Genomic DNA, 13472 nt, shown 5'->3' on the forward strand with positions numbered 1-13472 from the left:
TCGGCGTCGTCCTCTTCCTCACCGCTCTCAAGGACGCCTACGAGGACTACCAGCGCCACAAGTCCGACACTGAGCAGAACAATCGCAACGCTCTGGTCTTCAATCAAGAAACCCATTCTTTTGTTCCCAAGAAATGGAAGGAGATTTGTCCCGGGGAGATTGTCAAAATTTGCAAAGACGAGAGCTTTCCTTGTGATTTGGTGCTCTTATCTTCCTCTGACCCATCCGGGTCTGCTTACGTTCAGACCATAAATATTGATGGGGAGTCTAACCTCAAGACCCGGTACGCTCTGCATCAGTTTGCTGATCGGGCGCCGGAGTCGTGGAAGGGTTCTGCTGTTCTCAAATTCGAGGCGCCTAATTTGAACATTTATGGGTTTCAGGGCTCAATTGAGGTTCAAGATGGAGGAGAAATCTCTCTCGGACCAAACAATGTTGTGCTCAGAGGATGCACGGTTAAGAATACTGAGTGGGTTTTCGGAGTTGCGGTCTATGTGGGTATGGAGACTAAGGTGATGCTTAATAACTCAGGCGCTCCGTCGAAGAGGAGCAGGTTAGAGACTCAGATGAACCGCGAGATCATCATAATGGCGGTGGTCATGGTGGTAATGTGCTCTGTGGTCACTGCATTAACTGGGATTATGCTTAAGAAGGATCAGGATGTGCTCGATATATTGCCTTATTTTAGACGAAAGGACTATTCAAGTGGAAAACCGAAGAATTACCGTTATGATGGGTTTGCACTGGAAGTCTTCTTTACACTTCTGAAGTCGGTTCTTCTGTTTCAGAATTTAATACCCATATCTTTGTATATATCAATGGAGGGTGCGAGGCTGACGCAGACGGTGATGATGAGTAATGATAAGAGTATGTATCATGAGGCGACAGATAGTAAGTTGCAGTGTAGAGCTCTGAATATAAATGAGGATCTGGGGCAGATCAAGTACATATTTTCCGATAAGACTGGGACTTTGACGGAGAATAAGATGGTGTTTCAGTGTGCAAGTGTTCGTGGAGTTGATTATAGTCATGGGGAGGATCCTATCCCCGGGGAGGTTGCTCCTCATCCTACTGTCGGTGAGGACTCATCTCTGTTGCGTTTATAGTTTTACCTATAACTCGTAGTTTGATTGATTTTTGTTTGGTTATAACTTTTTAATCTAATCCCATCATTCTAGGTGAACTGTAGTCATCTTTTACTAGATATTAGATGGGTTTTCTTCAGATTTGATACAATAGTTGAGAATTCCCAAATATCTCCATGTGAAAATTTTGAAGGGTAAATTATAAGAACGGATGTTCAGCTTTATGCCGCTAATTGAAAGTACTCTAGAGGGGGGTTGAATAGGGTAATGCTAATCTAATCCGATATTAATGCCAAATTAAAACTTATTAATGCAATATCCTAGCAATATGATATACAATGAGAAATGCAATGATGAGCAATAACACAATGAGCGAAATAAACAATGAGACAATGTTGATAAACAATGAGCACAAGAAAAAACGTCAAGACACACAAACACAAAAGAAATGATCACGGAGTTCGGTCGACCCACGACCTACGTCTCCGCTCCTCACCCTCGAGGAGAATCTCCACTATCACAAAAATCACTACATAATCGGTTTTCGACACTCAGTCACTCACTGACAAACGTTTACAACTCACACAATGCAATCACACAATACACCCTCTAAGTGTTGGCCTCTCACGTGTCGCCTTCCTCAAGTGTTCGGATTTATAACCTCTCCCTAAGCTTTACAACCGACGCCACTCTTCTTGGAATCAACCACGTCTCTCACCAACCATTCCTCTCGGTGTACTTGTGTATTACAATATGATCTCAACAAATAGTTTCACAAATACAAAGTTTTTGTTCTCTAATAAGATGAGAACTCAATTAAGCTCACTCTCAATGTTACAACCCCATAATCCAATAATTATACTATATGTGAAAATATTTAAGCTCAAGGGTTGTGTGTGTAAACAATGAGCAATAATTAAAACTAAACTCAATATGAAATCTAGCTTAATGAAATGGTTAATCAACAAATATATAAAGCTAGAAATTGAGTTTAGAGAAAACTTTTCTGAAAAACAAGAGTGAAAGAGATTGAGATTGAAGCCCAAACACGAAATAGATGATTTCTTCTTCCTCTTGTGAAAACCACTTCACATAAACACCTGTAAAACACTTTAAAACATTTTAAAACACTAAATAAACTTTGCCCAAAACGAAATAGATGATCTCTTCTTCCTCTTGTGAAAACCACTTCACATAAACACATGTAAAACACTTTAAAACACTAAATAAACTTGCCCAAAGCTTGTATTTTATTTTTCTTAGTTTATTACAGAAGTTAGAGGATAAGGGGTATCTATAGGTTCATGAAACAAAGCCCAAAAGCCAAGAAAATCCAAGCAAAAAGACAAAAAACCCGAAAAATCAGGAAGCTAGAAAACTAGCCGTTACAGTGCCATCAGTCGACTGATACTGTTCATCAGTCGACTGATATTGTTCATTAGTCGACTGATGAGCTGATCGTTACAGATCGCTCATCCGTTATCGGTTGACTGATGAACTCATCAGTCGACTGATAACCTGCATCGGTCGACTGATGGTTCATCAGTCGACTGAGCAGAAACTTTCTGCTTTTCCAGTCACTTTCATCGGTCAACTGATGATTTCATCAGTCGACTGATAACGTGCACATGGTATATCATAAACAGTAAATATTAACTTTGAACCCCTTTAAAAATAGCAAATAAATTCCAAAAAATATAAAATTTGAGGAAATATTTATAAACATGAAAATGAACGTGTTACAATATTTTTTTTAAAATATCATTTCCCGTTTGTGAAATCTCTTCATTTTGCAAAAAACTCACAACTACATGTTTATTTAAAACACTTGATTTTTGACACTTGAATTAAACCAAGTTATGAAATCTTTTTAAATTGATTTATAGATTTAATAAAAGATGTATACAAGGATTATTTTGTCCATAAACCAATAACATAATATTTTCTTAAAAAAATACCTAAATTATGATAAAACCAAGGAATGTGTGTAAAAGTATTGAGCTTGAAGTATCAACACACAATATATAAATCCTAAACTAATATATCCAAGAGAAATGATCTTCGATATGCTCATCTTGGTTGCGGATGGAGCTTAAACTTGTACTTGACTTGAAATACAAAGCTTTATTCCGATATTCCTTCCATCCTCCAATGGATATGATCGTGTAGGCGCAAGTTCATCTAACCTCTAACGGAGGATCCTTGTGTAGAATACCTAACAAGCAACTACAAACACTGGATAAATATTATTAGGAATTGTTTGTTAATCTTCAAAACTAGATTAGATAGTAAGCTCATAAACATGAGACCTAACACCAATATCTAGCATATTTAAAGATTTACCCCCAGATATGCATATTTGCTAATTTAGTCCTATATTCTTCTACATCAATTTTTATATCCCTCTCATTTAACGCCGTTAAAGTTCATAGAGGTAATTAGGGGATAACATGAAAATAAGGTGGATGTGGGGGTACAGAGGAAAAAAAAACCCTTATTTTTTAGGGGAGAGGGGGTATTTTTGTCGTTTTACCCCTTCCATTATGAAATTTAACCGTGCTAAATGGGAGAACTATTTTAACATAACGTTGAAGAATGCAGGGGTAAATTAGCAAATATTTAGATTTGGATGGCAAATCTGCAAACAAGATAGATTTGATGGGTATATAGGTTTTAAAAAAATCCTTATAAGAATCCTCTCCATCTATACACTGTTTCTCAATAAACTCACTCATCTTTAACTACTAGTTCTTGTGCACGTGTAATGCACGTGGTTAAATATCAAAATTATTATTTATTTATTTTCTTACTATAAAATAAGTCAGATTTATTTTAAGTTAAAATCTATAAACATAGATTGTAATATTTGTCATAAATTTTATTTAAACATTTTTAAAAATTTTATGAAGTAGATGATTATTTTGAAAATCTCTTGGGGCCAGAAATAAATAACTAACAAGTTTGCAGTAGAAGATAGGGGAACATACTACATTCTTAAGAATTATTAATATTTACTTAGTTTGTTTATAATGATGAGATCTCATTATTAATTAACTACAAGACTTAGTTCAATATTTTTTTTTTGACGTTCAAGGCAGGTAGAGGACCCATGTGAGTCCTCATCGCAATAAATGTTATACAATTTAAGTAAAAAAAAAGGAGGGTTGATCAATGGCGTAGTTGGTGAGGGAAAACTTCAAAAGCTTAATTTGGTATGTGGATATATAATAGATGGAGATGGAGAATGATGAGTTTGAAAACAGTGGGTGCGTGTGGGTGATTAATATGGTTTTTGTTTGTGTGGTTTTCTTCGTTTATTTTTAAAATATTTGTGGTCTTATATTTATATATATATTTATATATTTATATATTTACAACTATAGTATTGCTACTCTGTTCTGGTTATGTGTAAGAGTTTGGGTGTTAAAAAAATTAAATTATCTAATCCGGTTAAAATAAGATTATATAAGTTAAGCCCATACATGAAATTTATTTTAACCAACACCCATGTGTAAATATTATAATTGGTATTGAAATCTAAGATATGTGTGAGATTCTCTTTGTTTTTTATACAAACAATATCTATTTAAATAATAATAGTATAATTAAACTTTATGATCTGAAAAAAAGATCAAACATACAATATAAGTAATTGCTTTAAAATAATCTAATCTAATCTAATACGAAGAAAATAGATGAAATAGTGTAAAAATTGTTATAATTTTATAATTCATAATTTTTAAACAATCTAATCTAATCTAACAAGAAGAAAATAACAAAGACACATTTATTGAAGAAGATGAAAGTGCTATGAAAATTATTATAATTTCTGATCTGAAAAAGATCAAACGTACAATATAATTACCTGCTTTAAAATAATCTAATCTAATCTAATAAGAAGAAAATAGATGAAAGTGTTGTGAAAATTATTGATATTTCTTGATATGAAAAAAAATTAAATATACAATATAATTAATTACTTTAAAATAATCTAATCTAATCTAATAAGAAGAAAATAACAAAGACAAATATATGTAGAAGGAGATGAAAGTGCTACGAAAGTTATTGTAGTTTCTTGGCTTATAAACATTGGTATGTGATGTTGCATGTGAGAGGATAACAATTGTAAATAGAGTTCTATTTAAATAATAATAGTATAATTAAACTTTAAAACTAATTATGCAATACTATGAACTACTTAAATTTTAGTTGGTGAGAGATCGTCACGTTGTGTTCTCATATCGTAGCCGTTTGTTTTAAATTTTCTTTTTTATAATTTTAAGAACGATTTGTCTCTTTAATTTGTTTGGTGGATTTTACAAACACCCTGTCCACATTATGTATATTTATAGGTCTGCGTTATTCCGGGGTTAGACCTCTGGGCGGAAATTATTTGTCTCACTAATTTGTTTGGTTTTTGCATATAAGCCATTCATCTCGTAACATTTGTAAATTTGGTATTTAATAATTTCATTTAGGTTTATATTTTAATTTAAACTATATTTTTATCTTCATACTATGTATATCCAATAAGAATGCATCAATTTATCAACTTACTCTTACTTAATAGATTAATTTGAATTTCAAGGATATTTTTGTCTACCAAAAGATTTTCCCGAACTAGTATTTTTAAAGAGAGTATGATTAATGAATGTATATAACAAGGTTTTGTTCTTCAAATGTTTGGGTAGACAATTGCGCTTTAGGATCCATAAAGGATGACGCCTTCAAATTTTTATTCATGTGAATGCTTGCAGCGAAACAAATATTTTTTTAAAGGAATTTTTTTACTAGAGCCCCTTTATGTATTGGCCTAATATCATGTGGGTCCTTTATGTTTAAATGTCATCAATAGAGGACCTTATTGTTACCTTTGTCCTCAACATAAGTACCTTTTATAAACTTTGGTTAAATCTTACTTATGTGGCCCAACCACATCAAGAAAAAAAGTGAAATTACAAGTTTTGATTTGCCACATCACCGTCACGTCAACAAAGGAACAATGAAATTACAAGTTTGTCCTTCTATGTCATTAACACGTCAAGAAGATTTAGTAGAAGTTTGTAAAAGGAATTGTGGCTGATAATGAAGGTAACGTTAGGGACTCCTGATAACTTTCAAATATGTAAGACCCAAATGATATTTGACCAATATATGAGGGACCTGCACTAAAATTCTGCCTTTCTGAGATATATAATTCTGGTCGAATCTAAGTGAGAAACACCAAAAATAAGGAGTTTTGGGAATAAAGGGAAAAAGTTAACATAGGCAAAGTAAAATTAGACATTTACCATTAACCTAGGGTTCTACCCAAGTGTAGATGTCCGACAATCTGAGAAACTAAACTCCATTATAAAACTAATGGTTTCATTATTGGTGATATATAAGAGAGTTTTTTTTAGAAAAAAGATGGATTACCATAACAGTAATCCAGCCAACTAAATTAATAAAACCTGGTTGTTATATAATAATACACATCCCCAACCAAGAATATGTACACAAGTTCAAACTAGTTTTACCAAACAAAAGGACACACACTCTTGAACAAACCTTTAAACTTCCCTAAAAAGGAAAAAAAAACTTAACAACTACTACCAAACCAAAATAGTAGAAAGTTTCACAACCAAACAAAGCTTTTGAACTCAAAAAGCAGGAAACACTTAATTCTCTGGGCTTGGAGATCATTCCAGCTGAATCACTATGTCCGCAAGGCCCCTATTCTTTCTTCCTGCAATATCCACAACTTGTAATCTTTCAGCAATCATCTTTCTTCTTCTCTCTTGCATTCTGGCAGCTCGAGCAGAAGTAGTCTTAGAACCTAACCAAAAGGTTGAAAATGTCATAATCTTGCTCAAAAGCTCAAGAGACCTCTTTTTCTTATTTGAAAAGAGCTTATCATTACGTTCCTACCATATACACCAGACAAGAGAACAAATAATAACATCTCTTTCCAATTTGTAGTTATCATCCTCACCAATAACCCAGTTAATGCAAATCTCTTTTAAAAAACTCAAACTAAACTCTTTCTCAATTTTCAATTTGTATTGTATTGATCTCCATATTGAGTATACAAACTCACATTCAACAAATAAATGTGTATGACTTTCATCTGCTTTAGAACATAGACAACAAGTCATGTCCAGGTGAATTCCTTTTCTATCTAGAATATCTTTTGTATTTAATCCATGCCTTAGTGCCAACCAAACAGGAAATTTCACCTTTAAAAGAATGGGAAGTATCCATAGATTTGCACAATCAAATCTTAAACCTCCATCAATAAGAAATTGATAAAAAGATTTTACTATGAATTTACCTTTTGCTTCCCAAATCCATTTTCTTTTGTCTTTCCTTTGTTCAAGATTTACAGACATAATGACATTCAACAAGTTAAAATATTGAAAAACCAAATTTTCAGTCAATTGCCTCCTAAGTTGTATATCCCATGTCCATACATCATTCACTTTCTTTCTTACACTGCTAATAGAAGCAAAAGGAAAAGATGTGATATTAAAAAGAAAAAGAAATAAAGAAGCAAGGGTAGATGAGCCTAACCATTTGTCAAGTCAAAATAAAGTTTAAATTCCATTTCCCACCTCCACATGAGTATTGCACAAAAAAGCTTTCAACATTATCAAAAAAATTCCTCCAAAACTGTGATAATTGTATTCTACCAGAATGAAAATATTCTGACCAAATTCTTCTTTCAAAGTATTTGCAATAACTGATTTGTTTCCAAAGATCCAGCTTATTATCAAACCATTTCCAAAGTCATTTCCCCAACAAAACTTTATTCATAATTTTTAAATTTATAACCCCCAAACCACCAAACTGTTTAGGTCTACATACCTCCTCCTATTTAACCAAATTGGTATAACCTTTATGATCTAAAGAACCAATCCACAAGAATCTTCTTCTTATTTTATCAATTTTATCAATGATCCACGAAGAAAATATAAGGACAACCAAAAAATTGGCATAAAGGAAAGAACTGAGTTAACTAAAATTCATCTCCCCCCTCTTGATAAAGATTTACCATTCCCAAGGCTAATCTTCTCTCAATCTTCTCAATCAAAGGAGACCAGTCATCTTTTTTTAATTTTTCAGGTCTCAAAGGTACTAAGTAATGGGAAAATTCTCACTTTTACAATTCAACATAGTGGTCAAGTTTTGCTGCAAAGATTCATTATCCTCAAGAGCAATAAGAACACTCTTATTACAACTTATTTTCAATCAAGAAGCAAGCTCAAAGCAGTATAAAATCATTTTCAATACTGTCAACTGCTCTTTTTTATTTTTGCAAAATATCAAAGTATCATTCGTATATTGCAGACAACAAACTTTATGATTCATACTAGTAGGGCCTAACCCTTCAATAAGGAGAGACTCAACTGCTAGGTTCAACATTCTAGTAAAAGAATCAGCTGTCAATACAAAAAGAAGAAGTGATATAGGGTCTCCTTGATGAACCCCTCTTTTGGACATAATCCAACTTCCAGGCTTACCATTTATATTAATGTCAGACATACCTCCTCTTAAACACAAATTAACCAAATTTAGCCATTTAACTCCAAACTTTTTAGCCTTCAAAACCTCTAGGATAAAATCTCAATCCAACATATCATATGCTTTCACAAAGTCTAATTTTAATAATATTCCTCCCCTTTTATTATTCTGAAAACAATCATTAATAATCTCTTGGGCTGCTGCCACCCCCGTCAAGTAAAAATCTGTTCTTAATAAAACCAGATTGAACATGATCAATAAGCCATTCAAGCTTAGAAATCAGCCTGTATCACTCACAATTGAAAACAATCATTATTGAAAAGCTCTTGAAGTGGTTTCGGCATCCATTTCTCAACATCATTATATTCATTGATCATAAGAGTTTTGCCTTTATCACTCACAATTATATCACTCTCTTCTTCTGGCATGACCTCTGTAATCTTAGGAGACAAAGGCACATTCATCTCCATTTCAAACTCTTTGCTCTTACTAGGTTCTATATCAATCAATTGATTAGATAGGCTTTCAATGTCTGTAACCACTACTTGTTTTGAGAGTTGCTCAGCCCCAAACTCCTTTGGAGAACTTCCTCCCTAAGTTCCCCATTCAGCTTTTCGTTTCTGGTAAAAATTCTTTGCATCATTCCACAATCTACCTGTTAGAGAGCCCCATGGATTATTTCTCAAATCTTGTCTAACATTCCATGAACTAGTATTAGAATCTCTCAAAGATGAAGATCCGGTTCCGCTATCTTTTCTTCCCTTAAACCATTTATCAATGTAAGAGCTCTGATTGTTGTCTTCCAAATGATTCACTTTCTGTTTTTCCATTTCTGTTTCAACAAATTCACCCATAACAGACATAATAGATATCTCCACATTATATTGATTTTCCCAACAAGAATCTTCAACATCTTAGGAATGTCAATGTATTCCAAACATCTGACTAACAAAACTGCATCTACTAACACAGAACTAGTACTTGTCAATGAATCAAGTTCAACCAAATCAGCAAAAGGTTTCACCATTAACTCAAATGATTCTTTATTCCATAAGTCAGGAGGAACACCTTTCAATTTGATCCACACCTGAGAATTTCTCTTTTCTACCACATTCCCTTCCCAAGCATTCCATCTTCGAAGTTTAATTTTACAAGATCTTAGTGTTAAAACACTCATTTTTATCAAATCCTCCATTTGCTTCAACGGTTGAATTTTAACCAAAACTTCTCCATTAGTAAAAAAACTTACATCCCAATGCTTATTCATTGGAAAATAAGCTCTCAAATCTAATTTCAGTCTTTCTAATAAAACATTCCCACCCCCCACCAAAGAAATTATAGCAAAATTTTTGAATTTTTAAAAGCCAGAATTTACCTCCCCTTCAAAACGAAGAATAGCAGTAGAGAAACGAGGATGATCACCAGAAATTTTTAGTTCCACCTCCAGATCCCCATAATCTCTAGGCCCCTGTTCCTGAAAATAGAGAATATCCTCTTGAAGTTTATCTTCATCCACTGACGAAAGGGGTCTTTTGCCTTTATCCTGCTGAGGCAAAGGGTCTTGGTTTCTTGAAGATGAGAAGGCAGAAGCTACCCTCTCCTGACGCCATTGTCAGGGATTTGACCGTCCAGAACTACCGCCTCTAGGATTTTGCCTAGATCGGACATCATTACCAAAATTACTACCAAACCGCTCACCAAAATGACCACGCTCTCCATTACCAGAGCCTCTTCCTCGAGTGCCACAACCTCTAATAACAGATCTATTACAATTTCTTGCTTCATGACCAACTTCTTGACACCTAAAACATACAATCGGATCTCTACAATCCTTCGCCATGTGTTTCGAACCACCACAATGAAAGCACAGGCGATTTCTTCGGATGAACTCCGCAGAGAGGATTTTGGAATGAACCACTTTTTTGGGTGAATGCGGCGCTTTAGGGTTTCGTTTCACAACTTTAACCCATTCACCTTCTTCAAAATCCGCCGTTGTCTCCTCTTGAGATTTACCCAACTCAATCCCCACCGAAGAATTCAACCCAACCGCGGTTAAACCATTAACCCTAGGTTCAGGATTTGAAACCCTAGCTCCCAACGGAGGCCACGAGTTGGGCTGATCGAGAATGGGCTTCGAAGAAAGAGAGAAATCAACAGTAAAAGGCTTTGGAAAATTACCAGATTCTCCCCAAATATTACGGGCCACGAAATCTTTCGCATCCAAAATCTTTATTCCATTCGTCTCCGAATTCTCCTCAGCCGCCATTTTCTTGAAACTCATCCGAAAGGTCACGATTGTTATTTTCTCTTTCTTTAAAAATTAAGTTCCTAATTTACCAAGTTGTTTTATTTTGCATTTCTATAATGACTTTAAGAGGGTTTTTTTTATTAAACTTTCAGATGAGCTTTTAAAAAAAACTTGGTATATGAGACAATCGCCACATATGACATATGTCACCCATTAATCTCTTGTAATTTACTCTGTAACCATCATAAAAGCATTCTTTGTAATTTACTCTATAACCATCATAAAAGCATTCTTTGTTTCTGTTTCTAGGACAATAAGCTATAGAAAAGTCCCTTTAGAACTCTACAACACAAGTGGTATCAATTCCTTGCATCCATGCTAATTTGATATGGTTGAATAAATTCATTGTTACAGATCCCAACAACCCACAAATCAATCAAGCATGTCTACAAAATTTCCTCTTTGCTCCACCATACACATCTACAACTTTTTCCTTTATGGTTTTCTTTGTAGCATATCAGCAGTTTGACTTCTGACTTCAAATACTTTCTAGACTAGATAGTTTTCCTATTGATATATATATTTGAAAATGAAGCTTATGAAGTGCATTCTCTCTCTTGTTTGGAGCAGTAAATGGGCAGGTATGGAGTCCGAAAGTGGCAGTCAACACAGATCCCAATCTCATCCAATTACTGGAAAGGAGACTTGGAACTGAGGAAGGAATTCATGCTCGTAACTTCTTCTTGGCTTCGTCATTGTGCAATACAATTGTGCCACAAGTCGTGGACACAGCAGATCCCTCAGTGAAGTCGATTGATTATCAAGGGGAGTCGCCTGATGAACAGGCACTGGTATACGCTGCTGCTGCCTATGGATTTGTTCTTGTGGAACGAACATCTGGGCATGTCGTCATGGATGTTCTCGGGGAGAGGCAGAGGTACACTTTATACTCGCACTCTTTTCAAGGGTTAATTGAGGGTAGATGCCCCGCAGTTCTATTATTGCAGTAAAACCCCCTATACACGACTGTTTTTTTTCTTTTACCCTCAAAGAAAGAGAAAATTGTTTTTTGACAAATGGACCTTGAGGGAAAAAGAGTCAAAAACTGTTCACACTGGGCCTATCCACAATTGGGTGAAAGTTTAGGTCTATCTGTAACAATAGAACCATGGGAGCACTATCCGTACTTGGTCGATAGTACAGAGGGTCTATCATATATGTTTTTTTAAATATTTCATAGATTAGATTTTCTAGTTTGTACATCTAATAATCTAGAAATGAACAGCCTGTGATGGTTTAAAATAACAATTATTTTTTGTTGCTTCAATAATAGGATAGAACTTCCCAAACCACATGATTTTTGATCCATGCTCATTGGATGACATGTAGATCATAATAACATGTATTGATCGTTAATATTGATGGTCAAACATGTATTTTTAAAGATATGTGTAACTAACCTAGCTACACCCTAGGCGTATTGTAACCCCACTATATATATATGGGTAGGGTTACAATACACCTAGGGTGTAACATACTTGGTTACACCCACCTATAAAAGCACATGTTTGAGCGTCGATATTAAAGATCAACACCCTTCATTATGATCTACATGTCATCAAATGAGTGTGGATCAAATATCATGTATCTTGGGATTTTCTATCCTATAATTCAAGCAACTCAAAATAGCGGGCATTTAGATCATTACAGACCATTCATTTCTAGGCCACTAGATGTATAAACTAGAAATATCTTATCTATGTGACATTTTGGATCTCCATGAAGTTTTGGATGCATAGATCATAATGAACGGTGTCAATTGTTAATGTCGACGCTCAAACATGTACTTTAACAGGTGGGTGCAACTAAGTTTGTTTAAGAATTGACAATTTTATTTAAGAACAATTTTAGATTTGGGGACTTATTTAAGAAAAGGTTAACACTGGGCGATCATTATAAGAAAAATATTCAATTACAACAACTACACAATAATAATTAATTCATACATTTTTTAAAACATGTAGTTTTACTACTCAAAAAAAATTCAAAACTTAAACATGTGCATTCACGTGCATTATACTAGTGTGTGTGTGTATGTGTTTATTTATTTATTTATTTATTTGGAGATATTATAGTATCAGGATGGTTGATGCTTGGTTACTGATGTTGTTGCTATAGTAGTTACCCTACCTGGACTTGTCAGTGGATTGTTTGTTCATGACATTCAACTAGTTATGTATCAAATTAAAAGCGATGACTAGATGTGTGTTTGATTTTAGTTGCATCACAGAAGTAAAAATTTTCTTACATTGCTCTATGATATGAAGTTGATATTAAATTTTCAGAAAGCCAGAAGGATAGATGAAATTTTGACATATGCTACTATGGACCGGAATTTAGATTTTCCAGGAAAATTCTTAAGAATTGAAAGTGAATTACACCAAAGGGTTATTGTAGCATCATAACGCTGGTAGCTAATAATCTAACTGAAAAACACATTCTACTTGCCCAGTTTAGGTGTATGGTACTGGGATATTCAAATTTTCAGGTTTGTGGAAGGTCGCTTTGAGAATAGAAATTCGGTTAGCGGGGACTATTGATGCAGAAGGTCATACAGGAACATATACGACTAGAAA

At 34.2% G+C, this 13472-nt stretch overlaps 1 protein-coding gene across 1 annotated transcript in view; it reads left to right on the forward strand.

Moving 5' to 3' along the window:
- Positions 1 to 13472, forward strand: part of LOC109848299 (phospholipid-transporting ATPase 1-like) — a 20097-nt gene that overhangs the window by 310 nt on the left and 6315 nt on the right. The window contains 2 exon segments of the mRNA XM_020417729.1: positions 1 to 1077; positions 11467 to 11773. The exon segment at positions 1 to 1077 is cut by the window's left edge and continues 11 nt beyond it. Coding sequence (XP_020273318.1) covers positions 1 to 1077; positions 11467 to 11773 — 1384 coding nt within the window.

Source organism: Asparagus officinalis, chromosome 7, assembly GCF_001876935.1.
Source record: "Asparagus officinalis chromosome 7, Aspof.V1, whole genome shotgun sequence".
NCBI classification, from domain to species: domain Eukaryota; kingdom Viridiplantae; phylum Streptophyta; class Magnoliopsida; order Asparagales; family Asparagaceae; genus Asparagus; species Asparagus officinalis.